Raw genomic sequence first — 20,620 nt, 5'->3', positions numbered from 1 at the left:
ATTAATTAAAACACACACTGCAGCATCCCGATCTTCTCTGGAATTCAGGATGAAAGGCTTTTAATATCGCCTGCAGCTTTTTCTGTGAGTAACAAGCAGTAATATAGGACACGAGACGTGTTTACGAGTAGGAAACACAGCAGATACTAAACGAGTGGCCGGTTCCTTTTTTGTTAGATGGACTCCCGTAAAGGGGTTTTCCCATCTCAGACGATGGGGGCATATCGCTAGGATATGGCCCCCATTGTCTCATAGGTGCGGGTCCTGCACCGATCAGACAATGAGGGCATATCCTATCGATATGCCCCCATTGTCTGAGATGGGAATACCCCTTTAAAATCAGCAGTTATAGAGCTTCCCACTATTGGGACCACCAGTGATTGGATGATATCTATGGAGCAGCAAGTGTTTACTTTCCCCACAGGTGAAATAAAACATAAAACAGAGCTCAAAATTAATTTTGGGCTCATATAATTTCTAGAAAAAGCATAATGTAGCATCCTAGAGGTCCTGGATCTAAAAATGGGGGTGCTAGGTCTAATAGAACAAGAGACACACCATGTGGACTCATAGACACTTGGCTCCAATCTTTGTAATGATATTTCTTGTAATGTAGTGAGTTAGGGATAGTTATATAACATACACAAACCCCCATTGTGCTGAGAAGGTCCCATTCCTGAGTGATTATCTCAGAGACATGCGTGCTACACGCTGGACATCCTTAGGAGGAGGGGCTGAAAGGTATAAACTTTGTACACAAAGACAGTTAATTGGAACTCCACTGAGAACATCATCCAAGTAGGATGTTGTAAGTTTACTATCCCCATCTCTTGTATCACCATGGGATGTCGGCCATATGCTTCGACATGGTGGCAGGAGTCCCCCCCCCCCCCCATATTGTATTGTGCAGGCCTTGCAATTGATTATTATTTATTCTTTATGTGATTTTTCTGTTTTACTTTATGTTTAATCACACTTTTTATCACTTATAACAATATTATTATCACTTAGCCTGTTAAGCCTATTTATTCTCAAATGATCAAATTCACGTTAAACATCTAAAGATCTCAACTAATCTGTAATGAGCGAATGAAGACCATAATAATGACGAACCTAAGACAACTAATCAATTGAATCTTATACAGATGAGCCATTCCTTACTTTTTGTCTTGGCTCAACATATCCAGAGATAAGTGGAAATGACCAGCTTTATAAAATATATTATTTTCCAATACTCTGTTGGGAATTATTTATGCTATATGTGTGTGTGGGGCCACCCACTGGCTGTGCTGAGAATTGCAGCGTGTTAAAGGTTTTGTTGGCTTGTTGCCATAATGTATTCAGTTTGCATTTTGAAACATTGGAGTTCATTGAGGAAAGGTAAAAGCTATGGACACCTTTGAGGCAATTTTTATGATTGCATTGTACTCATTTTGGACTGATTTTTATTTTTTTAAAGTTGATCTTTATTAAAAGCTAGCAGAAGGACCCGGCTTTGCACAGGTATGTTTCATCTATTTCATTTAATGTTTGTGTGTGTGTCGTTAAAAGATATTGACAGTATCCCCTATATCAGTGACATCTACAGTACCCTGAACCCTTAACACTGACCCCCCCCACAGTGCCCCACCTCCTTAAAATGGGACCTACACAGCAGCCCACCCCCTTAACTTTTACCTTCACAGCAGCCTGCCCCTTTAACAGTGAGTTCCACAGTACCTCACCCCCTTGACAGTGACATACACAGGGGACCGCCCCCTTAACCCCTTAAGGACACATGACGTATCGGTACGGCATGTTTCCCGAGTCCTTAAGGACACATGACGTACCGGTACGTCATGTGTTGTTCCGATCACTGCCGTGCGGCCGGCTTTGATCGGAACAAGGTGCCTGCTCAAATCATTGAGCAGGCACCTCGGCTAAATGCGCGGGGGGGTCCCGTGACCCCCCCATGTCCGTGATCGCAACAAACCGCAGGTCAATTCAGACCTGCGGTTTGTTGCGCTTTCTGCAGTTTCTGATCGCTGCGGTCCCTGACCGCGGCGATCAGAAACTTTAGTGTGGCGAAAATATCTATTTATCACCCCCCCTGCACCTCTGAATGATTTTAGCCCGGTGGGAGGTGCAGGGGGGGTGTTGCGGGCGGTGGGGGCGGTGCGGGAGGCGGGCGGTGCGGCAGGCGGGATCGCGATCCCCCGCCCGCCTCCCATTGCGTAATCGTTGGTGTACAGTGGGTATACCAGGGTGCCAGCACATTGCTGGCACCCTGGTATAAACGGCTGACATCGGTGATGCGATGTCAGCCGTTTAACCCTTTCCATACAGCGGTCCGTACGGACCGCTGTATGGAAAAAGTTAGCAGTAAGAGGGAGCTCCCTCCCTCTCCGATCGGGGGGCTGCAGTGCCTTTGCAGCCCCCCGATGGAGAGGGAGAGAGCCCCCAGACAGCCCCCCGCAGCCCCGTGCTCACCCTTCCCCGTCTGCGAAGTTCTGAGCAGACGGGGAAGGTTCCCATGGCAACAGGACGCCTGCTCAGGCGTCCTGCTGTCCATGGTGCTGAACAGATCTGTGCTGAAAGCATAGATCTGTTCAGTGTAAGTAAAATACAGTACAGAGCACTATATAGAGTACAGTACTGTATTATACAGACATCAGACCCACTGGATCTTCAAGAACCAAGTGGGTCTGGGTAAAAAAAAAAGTGGTAAAAACAAAAAACACATTTATCACTGATTAAAAATAAAAAATAAAAAAAAAATAAATTCCCTACACATGTTTGGTATCGCCGCGTCCGTAACGACCTGATCTATAAAACGGTCATGTTACTTTACCCGAACGGTGAACGCCATAAAAATAAAAAATAAAAAACTATGATGAAATTGAAATTTTGTCCACCTTACTTCCCAAAAAAAAGGTAATAAAAGTGATCAAAAAAGTCGCATGTACGCCAAAATTGTAACAATCAAACCGTCATCTCATCCCGCAAAAAATGAGACCCTACTTTGGCTCTTAGACTATGGAAACACTAAAACATCATTTTTTTTGTTTCAAAAATGAAATCATTGTGTAAAACTAACATAAATAAAAAAAAAGTATACATATTAGGTATCGCCGCGTCCGTATCGACCGGCTCTATAAAAATATCACATGACCTAACCCCTCAGGTGACCACCGTAAAAAAATAAAAATAAAAACGGTGTAAAAAAAGCCATTTTTTGTCATCTTATGTCACAAAAAGTGTAATAGCAAGCGATCAAAAAGTCATATGCACCCCAAAATAGTGCAAATCAAACCGTCATCTCATCCTGCAAAAAATGAGACCCTACTTAAGATAATCGCCCAAAAACTGAAAAAACAATGGCTCTTAGACTATGGAGACACTAAAACATTTTTTTTGTTTTAAAAATGAAATCATTGTGTAAAACGTACATAAATAAAAAAAATTGTATACATATTAGGTATCGCCGCGTCCGTGACAACCTGCTCTATAAAATTACCACATGATCTAACCTGTCAGATGAATGTTGTAAATAACAAAAAAAAAAACGCTGCCAAAAAAGCTATTTCTTGTTACCTTGCCGCACAAAAAGTGTAATATAGAGCAACCAAAAATCATATGTACCCTAAACTAGTACCAACAAAACTGCCACCCTATCCCGTAGTTTCTAAAATGGGGTCACTTTTTTGGAGTTTCTACTCTAGGGGTGCATCAGGGGGGCTTCAAATGGGACATGGTGTAAAAAAAAACAGTCCAGCAAAACCTGCCTTCCAAAAACCGTATGGCATACCTTTCCTTCTGCGCCCTGCCGTGTGCCCGTACAGCGGTTTACGACCACATAAGGGGTGTTTCTGTAAACTACAGAATCAGGGCCATAAATAATGAGTTTTGTTTGGCTGTTAACCCTTGCTTTGTAACTGGGAAAAAAAAATTAAAATGGAAAATCTGCCAAAAAAGTGAAATTTTGAAATTGTATCTCTATTTTCCATTAAATCTTGTGCAACACCTAAAGGGTTAACAAAGTTTGTAAAATCAGTTTTGAATACCTTGAGGGGTGTAGTTTCTTAGATGGGGTCACTTTTATGGAGTTTATAATCTGGGGGTGCATCAGGGGGGCTTCAAATGGGACTTGGTGTCAAAAAACCGGTCCATAAAAATCAGCCCTTTCCCTCTATGCCCCGCTGTGTGGCCGTACAGTAGTTTACGACCACATATGGGGTGTTTCTGTAAACAGCAGAGTCAGGGCAATAAAGATACAGTCTTGTTTGGCTGTTAACCCTTGCTTTGTTGGTGGAAAAAATGGGTTAAAATGGAAAATTAGGCAAAAAAATGAAATTCTCAAATTTCATCGCCATTTGCCAATAACTCTTGTGCAACACCTAAAGGGTTAACGACGTATGTAAAATCAGTTTTGAATACCTTGAGGGGTGTAGTTTCTTAGATGGGGTCACTTTTAGGGAGTTTCTCCTCTAGGGGTGCATCAGGGGGCTTCAAATGGGACATGGTGTAAATAAACCAGTCCATAAAAATCAGCCTTCCAAAAACCAAACGGCGCACCTTTCACTCTACGCCCCGCTGTGTGGCCGTACAGTAGTTTACGGCCACATATTGGGTGTTTCTGTAAACGGCAGAGTCAGGGCAATAAAGATACAGTCTTGTTTGGCTGTTAACCCTTGCTTTGTTAGTGGAAAAAATGGGTTAAAATGAAAAATTAGACAAAAAAATTAAATTCTCAAATTTCCTCCCCATTTGCCAATAACTCTTGTGCAACACCTAAAGGGTTAATAACAACGTATTCAAAATCAGTTTTGAATACCTTGAGGGGTGTAGTTTCTTAGATGGGGTCATTTTTGGGTGGTTTCTATTATGTAAGCCTCGCAAAGTGACTTGAGACCTGAACTGGTCCCTAAAAATTGAGTTTTTGTAAATTTCTGAAAAATTTCAAGATTTGCTTCTAAACTTCTAAGCCTTATAACATCCCCAAAAAATAAAATATCATTCCCAAAATAATTCAAATATGAAGTAGACATATGGGGAATGTAAAGTCATCACAATTTTTTGGGGTATTACTATGTATTACAGAAGTAGAGAAACTGGAACTTTGAAATTTGCTAATTTTTCCAAATTTTTGTTAAATTTGGTATTTTTTGGTGCAAAAAAAATAATTTTTTTGACTTCATTTTACCAGTGTCATGAAGTACAATATGTGACGAAAAAACAATCTCAGAATGGCCTGGATAAGTAAAAGCGTTTTAAAGTTATCAGCACTTAAAGTGACTCTGGTCAGATTTGCAAAAAAATGGCCTGGTCATAAGGTGTAAAAAGGCTGTGTCCTTAAGGGGTTAACAGTGACCTCTGCAGCACCCACCCCTTAACACTGACCATAGGTTACAGTCCACTTAACAGAGACCTCCATAGCGACTGTGACAGTGACTGTCACAGTACCCCGCTCCGTTAACAGTGACCTCTACTGTACCCTGCTCGCTTAACAGTGACCTCACAGTACCCCACTGCCCCTGTAATAGTGGCCTCCGCAGTCCCCTTTTCCCTTAACAGTGACCTCCACAGTGCCTCCCCTTTAACAGTGACCGCCACAATGGCCACCCCTTTATTAGTGACCTCCACAGTACCCCGTCTCCTTAACAGTGATTTCCACAATAATCTGCCCCCTTAATAGTGACCTCCACAGCAGCTGCACCTTTAATAGTAACCTCCACAGTCCCCGTCCCCTTAACAGTAATTTCCACAGCACCCACCCCTTTAACAGTGACCTTCACAGAGGACGGCCCTTTATTTGTGACCTCCACAGTTACCTGCCCTGTTAACAGAGACCTCTACAGCACCTGCCCATTTAACAGTGACCTCCACAGCGGCCCGCCCCTTTAACAGTGACCTCCACAGCGGACACCCCTTTATTAGTGACCTCCACAGTACCCCACCTCCTTAACAGTGATTTCCACAACACATCACCCTTTAAACAGTGGCCTCTAAATCAATCTGCCTCTTAATACTAACCTCCATAGTTGACCGTCCCTTTAACTGTGACCTCCACAGCAGCCTGACCCCTTAACTGTGACCTCCACAGCAGCCTGACCCCTTAACTGTGACCTCCACAGCAGCCTGACCCCTTAACTGTGACCTCCACAGCAAATGTATGTGGAGACTAAGGGCCTGCGCGCTTCTATTGGCTGATAAGGGTCATGTGACAGTGTGTATGGCAGTTGGGATATGAGGAGAAAAACCTGCAGGCTTCTATTGGCTAATGTAGGTCATGTGATGTGCCATATTTGCATTTTTGGGAGAGCTGAGAACTGGCCTACAACCTTCCTGGAGACCTGATGTACCTGTGTACCAAATTTCATGATTGTAAATGCGATGGTGCGGATTCCTTTGGCAGACATACACACATACACTCAGCTGTATATATTAGATTTTCAGCGTTTTTTGAGATATATGCAGTTAAAAATCTGCCTCTTTGCAGACCTTCCCTTCTGAGTTCTGACAGCTCACATAAAGCCTTATCTGATATCCTGACCTCAAAAACACTCATTTAAGCCATATTCCTATCAGTTTGATAAGAGTTTAACTATAATGAGTGTATGTGAGGTCAGGAGATCAGAGATAAGGCTTCACATGAGACGTCTGCTTACGAAACTCAGGAGGGAAGGTCTGCAAATAGACTGATTTTTAACCACCACCATCTCTCAACCAAAACTGCCTTCCATGAGTATACCTATTGTTCTTATGAGGAAGAGAGATATTTCTGGATTCATCGAGTTGAACAACAGAGAACTCAATGAGCCGATATACTGTACATACATCCATGTTCAGCTTGGCCAAGTGTGCATGTGCTTTCCGTGAGGAAAGGGGACAAATTCACTGACTTATATCTCTGACGACGGCTTATGTACTCCGAGAACAAAGGATTGGGAATGTAGAAATTCAAGATGCTCACTCCTTTCTTTCCCTGATGTCAGCAGAACGAACGCCAATATCTAATACCAAAATCAGTAGGCTAGTTTCTCAAGGTCATGGTCAGATCAGAAGTAGACGAGGCTCTGTTAGTATTCCCAGTACACAAAAAAATGGGCAACCCCTTTAAACATTGTGAATTTTTTTCCACTGTTTACTTTGTATCCGTTGTGTATAAATGTTGCAGAGAATAGGATACAAGATATAAATATAAATAAATGTCTTCTCCGATTACCTTCCTGGCAGGTGGTAGGACAGGGTGTCCAGTCACTATATGGGGTAACGATACAGTCTTTACGGCACGGCAGCAAGCAAGGCCTCATCGTGTCAGGTCGAAGACTCTCAGGACATCTAGACAACATCATAATAAAAAAGATTAAATGGAGTGTGTCACACCAAGGGAGTCACCAGGCAAAATGCCTTGTAGAGCTAGCCCAGCTGAAGGAAATTATATGATACTTTTTACTTACTTACTTTTAATACATATGCAAATGAGCAGCTAAGTGCACCAACGGCAGGCCCAAGCCATTCTGTGCACCCTTGCTCCTCATGTTTCCTATGCCAGCCCCTCCCTCTCCTTCTTCATTAGTTCCTGCATAGTCATCTTGCCTGGCCCTTGGCTTGTCAAGTGTAAAGCATGCAACCCCTAAGTCTTGGTGGACCCCAACATCTGCCCAGGTTTGCCTGGTGCTGGGTCCTGTCTATGGACAGAGCAGGCACTAGGTATATATGGTCCAAGGTGGAAAGAGTGGGCAACCTTCATAGAGCATGTTTAAGACCTCCCAGAGGGCCATTTCAATTGCTTGAGGCTGATTCTTAGCCTTGTGTATGTATGTATATATATATATATATATATATATATACACACTCACCTAAAGAATTATTAGGAACACCATACTAATACGGTGTTGGACCCCCTTTTGCCTTCAGAACTGCCTTAATTCTACGTGGCATTGATTCAACAAGGTGCTGATAGCATTCTTTAGAAATGTTGGCCCATATTGATAGGATAGCATCTTGCAGTTGATGGAGATTTGAGGGATGCACATCCAGGGCACGAAGCTCCTGTTCCACCACATCCCAAAGATGCTCTATTGGGTTGAGATCTGGTGACTGTGGGGCCATTTTAGTACAGTGAACTCATTGTCATGTTCAAGAAACCAATTTGAAATGATTCAAGTTTTGTAACATGGTGCATTATCCTGCTGGAAGTAGCCATCAGAGGATGGATACATAGTGGTCATGAAGGGATGGACATGGTCAGAAACAATGCTCAGGTAGCCCGAGGCATTTAAACGATGGCCAATTGGCACTAAGGGGCCTAAAGTGTGCCCAGAAAACATCCCCCACACCATTACACCACCACCGCCAGCCTGCACAGTGGTAACAAGGCATGATGGATACATGTTCTCATTCTGTTTACGCCAAATTCGGACTCTTCCATTTGAATGTCTCAACAGAAATCGAGACTCATCAGACCAGGCAACATTTTCCAGTCTTCAACAGTCCAATTTTGGTGAGCCCGTGCAAATTGTAGCCTCTTTTTCCTATTTGTAGTGGAGATGAGTGGTACCCGGTGGGGTCTTCTGCTGTTGTAGCCCATCCGCATCAAGCTTAGACCATGTTTACTCCTCAGACTACCATGGTCCTCCTGAGAACCAGTGGGCCCTGGCATCTGCCTAGAACCAGCTCAATCTCAGTTATAAGAAAAATTTGGGTGACAACCAGCGTTGTCGCTATTGCAACTCACACAATAGGTTCTGCCATTGGCAAATCTGCCCAGTTATACAGTAGTCATACCCCCTCCCCCACTCCCAGATATGGATTCTTACTTTTTAGGTCCAACTTGTCCAATATTGACTCTCACACAGATGACTTTCCTTGTTTGCATCCCAACAGCACACGCGGCCTCGCCATTCCAATTGGATGAGTTGAAGACAGACACAGAAACGTCCTCAGTGCACTGGCCCCAGGGGCCGGTGTGCCAGTGATAGACCGTACAAGGGTGCTCATTGCAGCTGCGAATCTCCTGCAGAGCGTTACTTTCTGGGCACTGAACGCCTCCTGTAAGAAGAGAGGAAATGAAAGTCAATGACCGTGGAGCACGATCGCTGGCTCTCTGCCGCACTGCATGCTGGGAAAACTCAGGGAAAAACATCAAATTACAAAAAGGACTTTTTATTGTTCTGGTTTCAATTTTCTCTAAATTAACTGAGTGAAGACAAAGAAATAATGAGATCGCTGGCCGGGAAATTCTGTCGTCTCTGGCTCTTTGCTCAGCAGCCATCAGCTGCCATTACAGTTATCATCAATCACTTCCAGAATTCATGGTGGAGCTGAGCTGGAAAAGAGATCGTATAGGAGGAGTTATAGAGGAATCCACAGAGGAAACCTACTGTTAATCAGGGGACAGCTTATACATCTGTATTCTGTATGTCCCCCGCATAATCTATCTATCTATCTAACTAATATTTATCTCTCTATCTAATATCTATCTATCTATCATTTGTCCAGTACGGGGGGTTTTGCAAATGGTCTGTTATATTATGTTATATACACCTAGCATGACCTGGCTGGTATGTTGGCAGGGACAGGGTTAACCACTCTGTTCTTCCCCTGTTGGCAGAAGTGGGCTGGTTTAGTTTCCTATCTAGAGGAGGAGTGAGTGTGTGAAGAGGAAGCATGTCCATGTGCTCCTTCTCTTTAGGACTCGGGATTCAGAGACTAACTGATCTCTGTGAAAGATACTGTTTCTGCTACAAGAAGAAAGAGAGAAAGAAAGAAGAACTCAGAATTTGAATGGCCACGCATAGGAGTCAGCCAGGTAACCTGTGACTACACCTAACCAGACTTTGCTACTTGTGAGGGCTTACAGTTAAGACACCCTACACACTTTACGATGTCCTGGCCAAACATGCCTCTAAAGACCTGTATCTCGCAGTGAATACTACAGCCATAATTGAGATTACAGTAATCAGCCAGAGATTCTAGCGAAAGAGGCTTTAGAAAGATAGCATACCAAGAGTGGTATTACTTCACACTTTGCAAGCCTCAATACCTCGCTATCCATGGAGAAGAATTTGCACTATCTACCTATCTATCTATCTATTGTGTCTCATGACTATCTTGCTATTTCAATAGACCTATCTATGCGAACAAATGGGAACACAATTTGGGGCCCCTTCTATGGGGTCCTTATCCTTTAATGAGGTTTTCATGAAAAGAACAATTAAATTACCGTGTATATTTATTTGCATATTGGTGTCAATAGAATGAAATAGCTCAGCGCTCTCAAAATGATACAATTGTCTTATTTATATTTATCATTTTATTTCATTTAGATTTTTCCCTTCATTTTTTAACAAAATCCTTTTCACGTTGTTTCTCCTGTATTTGGTAGCAAATATAATTTTAGAAAATCCACCGCAAAATCCGTTCATCACATGTGGCTTCTTCATAATGACAGAGCAAAATCCTCTTGGCGAAATGTCACTGGATTATATTATTTATTTTTGGATTCAGGGATGTCAAGGAAGATAGATTCAGCCGGAGATTGACTGCAGCTTCAGGGAAAAAGTCATTTCATAAGAATTTTTTTTTTTTAGGCTGGAGAGTCCCTGGGCTCAGAAAATTCCTTATGAATCAATTACATTTTTTAACTATAGAAAAATATCAAGGGAGCAAAGGCCCTTCGTAATCGGAGTGGTGCAATGTTTTTCATCATTCTCAAAGAATTAAAAAAATATCAATGAGTATGGAAAATTACAATGTTTATTGTTAAAAAAAGCAACAAAAACACTGTAATTAACCTTATAAAATGAATGTTCAAATGATTGAATTAATTTTTTCAATTACATTTTTAAATTTAATTTAATTTCACTCATTTTAAAATTGAATTTTGTCTTGTGAATTCTTAATTGTATAGAAAAACTGTTACATATCTTACCATCACCGGGATAAGCGAGGATTGTGCGGGATCTCGTCTGCTGTCCTTCCGTAGTTTTTCCAGAGCAGGTATGAGAACAGGCCGACCATTCAGACCAAGAGCTTACGACACAATCATTGGGACACGGAACGTCACATGCAATAGGGATTGGATATATGGCATCTCTACATTGTTGTCTGTCCACCTCTTCTCCTGGGATAAAAAAATAAGCAGTTATTTTAGCAGAATAAGTAGTAATAGTTGCACACACCAACAACACCCACAAGGTTATTTCACAAAAGGGTGAAGAGTTTGGAGAAGTCAGGAGAAGTGAACAATATAGGACAACATGGCTGATTTGAAAACAATTCTCCAATTCAGCTCACTTTCCTATTCAGTTATGTTCTCCTAATTGTCCCCTTCTCCAAACTCTTCACCCTTCTGTGAATAAGCCTGTGAGCGTCGGGGATTTAACATTAGGAAACATTGTTTAGCCCCCCCCCCCCTGCAACCACGCCTAGAGGAAGAAGGCACGAGGACAGAGCACATCAGAACTGTAAGTACCTTTTCTATTTGCGATGGACCCCTGTCCAGCGCCCCCTGCGTTATATGCACCCCTGACCAGCGCCCCCTGTGTTACATGCGCCCCCTGTGTTACATGCACCCCTGACCAGCGCACCTTGCATTACATGCACCCCTGACCAGCCCGCCCTGCGTTACATGCACCCCTGACCAGCGGCCCTTGCGTTACATGCACCCCTGTCCAGCGCCCCCTGCGTTACATGCACCCCTGACCAGCGCTCCCTGTGTTACATGCACCCCTGACCAGCGCCCCCTGCGTTACATGCACCCCTGACCAGCCCATCTGCGTTACATGCACCCCTGACTAGCGCACCTTGCGTTACAAGCACCCCTGACTAGCGCGCCCTGAGTTACACGCATCCCTGACCAGCGCGCCCTGAGTTACACGCATCCCTGACCAGCGCGCCCTGAGTTACACGCATTCCTGACCAGCGCGCCCTGAGTTACACGCAGAATAAGTAGTAATAGTTGCACACACCAACAACACCCACAGGATTATATCACAAAAGGGTGAAGAGTTTGGAGAAGTCAGGAGAAGTGAACAATATAGGACAACATGGCTGATTTGAAAACAATTCTCCAATTCAGCTTACTTTCCTATTCAGTTCTGTCCTAGATTGTTCCCTTTTCCAAACTCTTCACCTTCTGTGAATAAGCCTGTGAGTGTCTGTTCATTGGTCTTCAGTGACCTGTTTAACACATGGGATTATTTACACAGCCCTGGTGTTTGCTGAAACTGCTTTAAACTATAAAGAAAAGTTTTCGAGAGTGTTTCTCTCTTTCTCAGGTCTGAAGCAATACCGAGGAAGAAAGGAAAACTCCTGAAAGCTTGTCTTTTCAGTATTAGGTTAGTACAATAAAAAGGTATCCCTGCATACCGCAATACTCACTTATTTTGTAATCTTATTTATATATACTTATTTTGATTTTTTTCAGTAGTATGATTAAGTGGTGAAAATTATTAGTGCCCCCCATTTTTGACTGTGGTATCTTATGTGCCCTCCCCTCCCCCTAAATATTGTACCTAGAGTGGCCACTGGATACATTATAGCAGGTTTCAGCTTCTCCTCCCTCCTCCCTCTCCCAGCAGATCACAGATCACAGAGCATGCTCTCTCTATACTATCCCATAAAAGTCAGTGGTTATTTTTTTGCAATCAAAATTCTTCTTGCTTCCAAAATTCTGAAAAAATTAGAGATACACTGTAATTGTTTCAAATGGAAACCCTCTGTCAGCCAATCAGCATAGTCAGATAGTGACACATGATCTTCTCACATACTGATGATAAATAGGAGGTTTATCATTCACGTAAAATTGCATTTGCATGATTACTGCAATCAGGTAAGATAATGCAGGTACTACTTAGCACAGTTCCCTGTATTTACCGCACAGTTTGAGCACGGCTCTTTTAATATTGCATCCAATTATAACTTTCCACCTATTTACAGAATACTGTCATGGTGCCAGCCTGAGCAGCGCCCATCTTCGTTACAAATGATAATTAATTATTGCATCTTGACAATAGAGGACAAGAAACGCGTTGCCTGTGATATTCTCCGCCAGAAATGTATCCTGACCAATTAAACTAATCAGCGGAGCCTGTGACACCCCGTCTCGCAACTTATCAGGGATGTTATGAATGGGGAACGAGACGGCAGCGTACAGATGACAAGGCAGGTAATAGCGGAGCTCTATATCTGGTTAGTGACTGTGTTATTGTAAGCTTGTCAAATATCGGGCTAATTAATGTCATTTCATAGCACTAGTTTACTATGAGGATTATAAACAATACATACCGCTGCTATATACCTCATATACTATACTACATATGCCTCATGTACTGTACTTTATATCACAGTACCAGTAATAGTGCCCCTGGAAAAGCCTCAGCATAGTGAGAATGCCCCTTTAGTGCCCAATATAGTAACAGTGCCCCTGAAGTAAGTCCATGGCTTTCTACTCTGCCATGGTTTTCAGCTGTATCTGAAGTAAAAGATACAGTGCAAAGTAGCGAGGAGAGGGTGAAGCCGTTCTTTTAAGACTGATCTCATCCAGCCAGAACATATATCCTTTCAAGGGTGGCCACAGCGCGCATCAATTTGTATCAGGCTTTTGTGGGGTGCACATCCCTTTATAGACTCATGTAGTCACAAAATGTGCAATGTTTTCACAGTGTTCAGAAATATTAGAACGCAGTACACAAACAAGTTCAAATAAGCAGTACCTAAGTAATAAAACTAAACAGTGCAAAATAATACTACTAAATGGTGTCAAAATAATATCACAAAACAGTGCCCAAATACAGCTAAACAGCGCCCAACTAACACCACTAAACAGCGCCCAAATAACACCACTAAACAGCACCCAAATAACACCGCTAAACAGTGCCCAAATAACACAACTAAACAGTGCCCAAATAACACCACTAAACAATGCCCAAATAATACCACTAAACAGTGCCCAAATAATACCACTAAACATTTCCCACATAATACCACTAAACAGTGCCCAAATAATACCACTAAACATTTCACACATAATACCACTAAACAGTGCCCAAATAACACAAGCCAAATAATACCACTGTTTTCACAGTGTTCAGAAATATTAGAACGCAGTACACAAACAAGTTCAAATAAGCAGTATCCAAGTAATACCACTAAACAGTGCAAAATAATACTACTAAATGGTGTCAAAATAATATCACAAAACAGTGCCTAAATACAGCTAAACAGCGCCCAACTAACACCACTAAACAGTGCCCAAATAACACCACTAAACAGTGCCCAAATAACACCACTAAACAGTGCCCAAATAACACCACTAAACAGCGCCCAAAAAACACCACTAAACAGTGCCCAAATAATACCAGTAAACAGTGCCCAAATAATACCACTAAACATTTCCCACATAATACCACTAAACAGTGCCCAAATAATACCACTAAACATTTCCCACATAAGACCACTAAACATTTCTCACATAATACCACTAAACAGTGCCCAAATAACACAACTAAACAGTGCCCAAATAATACCACTGTTTTCACAGTGTTCAGAAATATTAGAACGCAGTACACAAACAAGTTCAAATAAGCAGTACCCAAGTAATACCACTAAACAGTGCAAAATAATATTACTAAATGGTGTCAAAATAATATCACAAAACAGTGCCTAAATACAGCTAAACAGTGCCCAACTAACACCACTAAACAGTGCCCAAATAACACCACTAAACAGTGCCCAAATCACACCACTAAACAGCGCCCAAATAACACCACTAAACAGTGCCCAAATAACACCACTAAACAGCGCCCAAATAACACCACTAAACAGTGCCCAAATAATACCACTAAACAGTGCCCAAATAATACCACTAAACATTTCTCACATAATACCACTAAACAGTGCCCAAATAATACCACTAAACATTTCTCAAATACCACTAAACATTTCCCACATAATACCACTAAACAGTGGCCAAATAACACCACTAAACAGTGCCCAAATAACACCACTAAACAGTGCCCAAATAACACCACTAAACAGCGCCCAAATAACACCACTAAACAGTGCCCAAATAATACCACTAAACAGTGCCCAAATAATACCACTAAACATTTCTCACATAATACCACTAAACAGTGCCCAAATAATACCACTAAACATTTCTCAAATACCACTAAACATTTCCCACATAATACCACTAAACAGTGCCCAAATAAAACAACTAAACAGTGCCCAAATAATACCACTGTTTTCACAGTGTTCAGGAATATTAGAACGCAGTACACAAGCAAGTTCAAATAAGCAGTACCCAAGAAATACCACTAAACAGTGCAAAATAATACTACTAAATGGTGTCAAAATAATATCACAAAACAGTGCCTAAATACAGCTAAACAGTGCCCAACTAACACCACTAAACAGTGCCCAAATAACACCACTAAACAGTGCCCAAATAATACCACTAAACATTTCCCACATAATAACATTAACTAATGACCAAATACAGCTAAATAGTGTCCAAATATTATCATTAAACAGTGCCCAAATTCAGCTAAATAGTGACCAAACAATGCCACTAAACATTTCTCAAATAATACTGCTAAAAAGTGACGGAATAACACCACTAAGCAAAGCCCAGATAATACCATTAAACTGCACCAAAAATAACACCACTAAAGAGTGCCCAAATAATACCGCAAAACAGTGCCCAAATACAGCTGAAAGGTGCCCAAAAATAATATCATGATACATTGTCCAAATAATAGCATAAAACAGTGCCCAAATACAGCTGAACAGTGCCCACATAATACCAATATACATTGCCCTAATAACGTAAACAGTACCCAAATAAAGATGAACAGTACCCAAATAATACTGCTAAGCATTGCCCAAATAATGCCAGTAAAAAGTGCCCAAATACATCTAATCAATGCCCAAATAACACAGCTGAATGGTGACAAATTATACAGCTAAGCAGCGCCAAAATAATTCCATATCAAGTGTCCAAATAACACCGATAAACAGTAATAAATCACCCTGTGGGGCCCCTGGTTACTCTCACCATCGCTGTTGATACACGTGACGACAGGAACTTGTGTTCCACTCCCGCAGTTATTTCCATTGTCAGGGATACATTCTTCCAGTCTGTCCAATCTCCAGTCGTAACATGATGGTTCCTCGCATGGAATGGCTTCTATTAGATGAGGGCAGTTTCCCGTCCCACCGGTGGGCTCATTCGTGATGTAACGTTTCCTAAGCTTGAAACCTACATATAGATCAGAAACAGTCATGTGAGATAATCTTCTTTAGACTCTTATATGGGCAACACAGCAGAAGTATCATATCGGTTTGTTGGTGGACTGGTCCCTCTCAAGCATGACAAATATGTCTGATGGTTCCATAGAAAGAATGTGAGAAATCTTAGGGCCCTCTTAGAGCGATAATTCAAGCTCATATTATGGAAACCCCAACACCATTGACACAACCAAAAATATTGCAACCTAAGATTTCTTACCTTTTTTACTCTGCTGGTCATCACAATTCTCAAATGTACATGGTCCCCATGCAGACCATGCGGACACTTCGCACTCTATCGGACATGGTACATGGCAAAGTTGACTGGTACCTAATGGCGGGTCGGTGCACAGCTTGTTATCCACTGGCTTTGATGCTGTCATAGAATGGAATAAAAAGAAAACGTGAATCACTGTTTTAGAAAAATGTTTGGCTCAGAAGCCTTTCTATGAGATATTAGGGAGGTTCTCAATGTGTCATACATGTACAGTAGCTAGAACTTTGGAACAGGAACTGGTGTGGAACCATGGAAGCTTGTAGTATAATGTCAGTTCCCGAAGCTACATGTATATTGGGGACCATGGAGAGAGTGAATCCAACCATGGTTGGTCTTGGCCTTTGCTATTGGGTGGCAAGAACCTGTGCAGGACTATCCTCTCCAGAAGGAGGTGGCAAATTGCTAAGGTTTTGTAGTGAGTAACAGACATCAGGCTATTCTGTTTTTAATGACAAAACCTGGTACCATTTTCCAGCCCAGTCTCTATACCTCTAGATAGCAAAAAACTATCAATAATGCGCCCCTTAAAGAAACTTCAATTACTAATTACTTTGAGACTGCAATCATGCGCTATAGCAACTGGGGCTTTGATGCTACCACTTTGATCCATGTTTGATGTCTGAGATGGTGGGGGCTGAAAACCGTCTGGCTTCATATACCTTGATCACATCATTAAGATGATTGAAGGTGTGGAGTAGTGGACTGAATACTGTATGTATTTCCAAATTTTAGAGATGGAATCGAGAGACATACATATGTGCTATGAAGATCATGAGAAGCTTTTCAGGGGCCAGCTTACCCCATACCACAAGGATACTTAGTTTAAAGGGAACCTGTCACCTGGATTTTGTATATAGAGCTGAGGACATGGGTTGTTAGATCACCGCTAGCCCATCCGCAATATCCAGTCCCCATAGCTCTGTGTGCTTTTATTGTGTCAGAAAAACTATTTTATATATACGTAAATGAGGTTACTAACGTTTCCGGCGCCCAGCCACGCCCACTGTGAAGGAGCCCAGCACCGCCCCGCATACTCCGAATCTCCTTCTTGCTCCCCGACTACACAAAGCTAGAGCGCCACAATCTTGCGATGCGTGAGCTAGCGCATGCACAGTGTCGGCGTAGTGTTACTTCCCTGTGCTGGCATCAGCCTCAGGGAACGAACTGCGCATGCGCTAGCTCGTACATCGCGAGATTACGGCGCTCTAGCTTTGTGACGTCGGGGATCGAGGAGGAGATTAGGAGGATGCGGGGGGTTTACAACTATACCAGAGCTAACCTGAAGCTTTACAACTATAACAGAGCCAGCCTGCAACCTTACAACTATAACAGAGCCAGTCTGCAACCTTACAACTATAACAGAGCCAGCCTGCAACCTTACAACTATACCACAGCTAACCTGAAGCTTTACAACTATAACAGAGCCAGCCTGCAACCTTACAACTATACCAGAGCTAACCTGAAGCTTTACAACTATAACAGAGCCAGCCTGCGACTATACAATTACATGAGGACCACCCTGCAACTTTTCAACCATATTAGAGCCATTCTGTATATTTACAACTATAGTTGAGCCAGCCTGCAACTTTACATCTATAGATGAGCCAACATACAACGTTACGTCTATATCAGAGCCATCCTGCATCTTTAACACTATAACAGAGTCACCCTGCACTATAACAGAGCCAGTCTGAGATTTTACAACTATCACTGATATCACTGATCTGCAATTATAACACAGCTGCCCTGCAACTTTACAACTGTAACATATCCAGCCTGAAACGTTACATTTATACAGTAAATGAGCCAGCCTGCAACCTTAAAGGGAACCTGTCACCGGGATTTTGTGTATAGAGCTGAGGACATGGGTTACTAGATGGCCGCTACCACATCAGCAATACCCAGTCCCCATAGCTCTGTGTGCTTTTATTGTGTAAAAAAAATAAAAAATTTGATACATATGCAAATTAACCTGAGATGAGTCCTGTATGTGAGATGAGTCAGAGACAGGATTCATCTCAGGTTAATTTGCATATGTATCAAATAGTTTTTTTCCCACAATAAAAGCACACAGAGCTATGGGGACTGGGTATTGCGGATGTGCTAGCGGCCATCTAGCCCCCCATGTCCTCAGCTCTATACACAAAATCCAGGTGACAGGTTCCCTTTAAGACTATAACAGAGCTACCCTGCAACTTTACTACTATGTCAGAGCTACCCTGCAAATTTACAACTGTCACATAGCCAGCCTGCCACTTTACAATCTTTTTCATCTTATATTTACTGGCTAACACAGTACAAATATAATTTTTCTATACCAGTACTGGTTCAGTAAGCCAGACAGCACTTGTAATAGGGCCCATCTGCAACTGTACCCCCAAAACCGAACAAAGCTTGTAACAATGCCCCATAATAGACCCAACCTGTAACACTGCACTTATTGCAGAAACAGTAACATGCTGCAAAAGTGTCCCCACAACAGGCTCAGCCAGTAACTATGTCTGGGGTATCTTGTAGCAGGGTCCCCATAACAGATAAAGAGAGTGAAATGCTGTTTGTTCCCTTGGTCCTGTGCGTTAGGATACACGTGCCAGAGGTTGAGGATCTCAAGGAGCTGAATAAGGTAGAAAACCCCAATGGAGAAGATTTCAGCTCAGTGACAATTATGTAAATGTGCTGGTTTACAGTTACAAAGACACAAGACTCATCTGTACATTCTCCAGAACATTCTTCGTAAGGTTTTTCCATTAATTTCTAAGATCTATTTTACATATTGGGGCTGATCAAACCTTTTATAATTATTTTTTTGTATATAAATCACTGCATTTTATTTAGTTTTATATTTACCTATTATTATTATTATTATTATTATTTTGCAGTTGTTTATTTTTTTTTAAACTTAACAACAACAAAGAAGAGACAGAAGAGACAGAAGAGACACTCCGGGATATTCACAAGGTTACCGGGCGCTCTGCTGTGAACTGTGTAATATATGGGCAGATGTCGCTTGTCAATCAAGTCGTGTAAGAGGTGCAGGTTATTTGCATAGTAATCTAGAAGGAAGGAACGGGGGGGGGGGGGCACAATGAATACAAGGCCTGTTCCATCAACAAACACATATGTCACTGCAGAGAAATCACCACAATGAAGAACCATTCTCTGCTTCTTATACTGAAAGGAAAATATATTGGTGATCTTCAATTTGTGCAAAGAGAAGTAAAATAGATAGATAGATATTAGATAGATAGATACAGAGATAGATAATGTAAGATGCATTTATGTATCTACAGTTTGTACAGAACATAGATCTCTATCTAGATTTGTATATATGGATCTATTTATTTGGTCTAGAATATATAGATACACAAAGATGGATGGATAGATAGATAATAGAAGATAGATAGATAGAGATAGATAGATAAATAGATAATTATTGATAGATAGATAAATAGATAATTATTAATAGATAGATACACAGTATATAGATAGATATATAGTATATACATAGATAATATAAGATAGATAATGAACTAGATAGAGATAGATAAATAGATAATTATTGATAGATAGATACACAGTATATAGATAGATAGATAAATAGATACATAGATAGATAATTTAGTTCCACTCTTCTGATGCTATACTTTTGCTCATATTCAGTCAATCACTCAGAATTGCTGTATATTAGTGAACTCTCTGGCCTTCATCTTACTGGAGAACATGAGATATGAAGCTCCAAGGTCACAATGTTCTTCCTGCAGTCAATCTCAGAACCTAATATAGAAAGTCTGAAATTACCCCCAGAAAACACTGTGTAAGAGAGGTCACTTACCGTAACACGAGCTGTGCTGTTTGATATTAAATGACTGATATTACAAGTGTCCTCTGTGAAGTGAGATGAAGTTCCTGGTAACATTTAATGGAGCACTTAGGAGGGAGAGGACCATCAAAGGCCTCGTCTTCCAGGGGTGTCTGATGAAGATTCTCTCTTTACGTCTATGTATAGTAGGTGGGGCATGTATAAATGATACCGTGATATGCGATTTTCATCCATGCAAAAATAGT

General features: G+C 41.6%; 1 protein-coding gene across 4 annotated transcripts in view; it reads right to left on the bottom strand.

Annotated features, from left to right (window-relative positions):
* The window catches only part of THSD7A (thrombospondin type 1 domain containing 7A), a 293,377-nt gene that overhangs the window by 93,808 nt on the left and 178,949 nt on the right, over positions 1–20,620 (bottom strand). For all 4 annotated transcript variants that reach the window (XR_006389941.1, XM_044293070.1, XM_044293068.1 and 1 more), the window contains exons 6-10: positions 16,499–16,654; positions 16,046–16,249; positions 10,916–11,107; positions 8,802–9,033; positions 7,205–7,320 (exon numbers count right to left, since the gene is read on the bottom strand). Coding sequence is in view for 3 of the 4 variants with exons in the window: in XM_044293070.1 (XP_044149005.1) it covers positions 7,205–7,320; positions 8,802–9,033; positions 10,916–11,107; positions 16,046–16,249; positions 16,499–16,654 (900 nt within the window). In the remaining variant the exon portion in view is untranslated. The remainder of the gene's footprint in view (positions 1–7,204; positions 7,321–8,801; positions 9,034–10,915; positions 11,108–16,045; positions 16,250–16,498; positions 16,655–20,620) is intronic.

Source organism: Bufo gargarizans, chromosome 5 (genome assembly GCF_014858855.1).
Source record: "Bufo gargarizans isolate SCDJY-AF-19 chromosome 5, ASM1485885v1, whole genome shotgun sequence".
In the NCBI taxonomy this organism is placed as follows: domain Eukaryota; kingdom Metazoa; phylum Chordata; class Amphibia; order Anura; family Bufonidae; genus Bufo; species Bufo gargarizans.
Note: the sequence above shows the minus strand (reverse complement) of the source record. Positions and strands in the feature narration are given on the sequence as shown.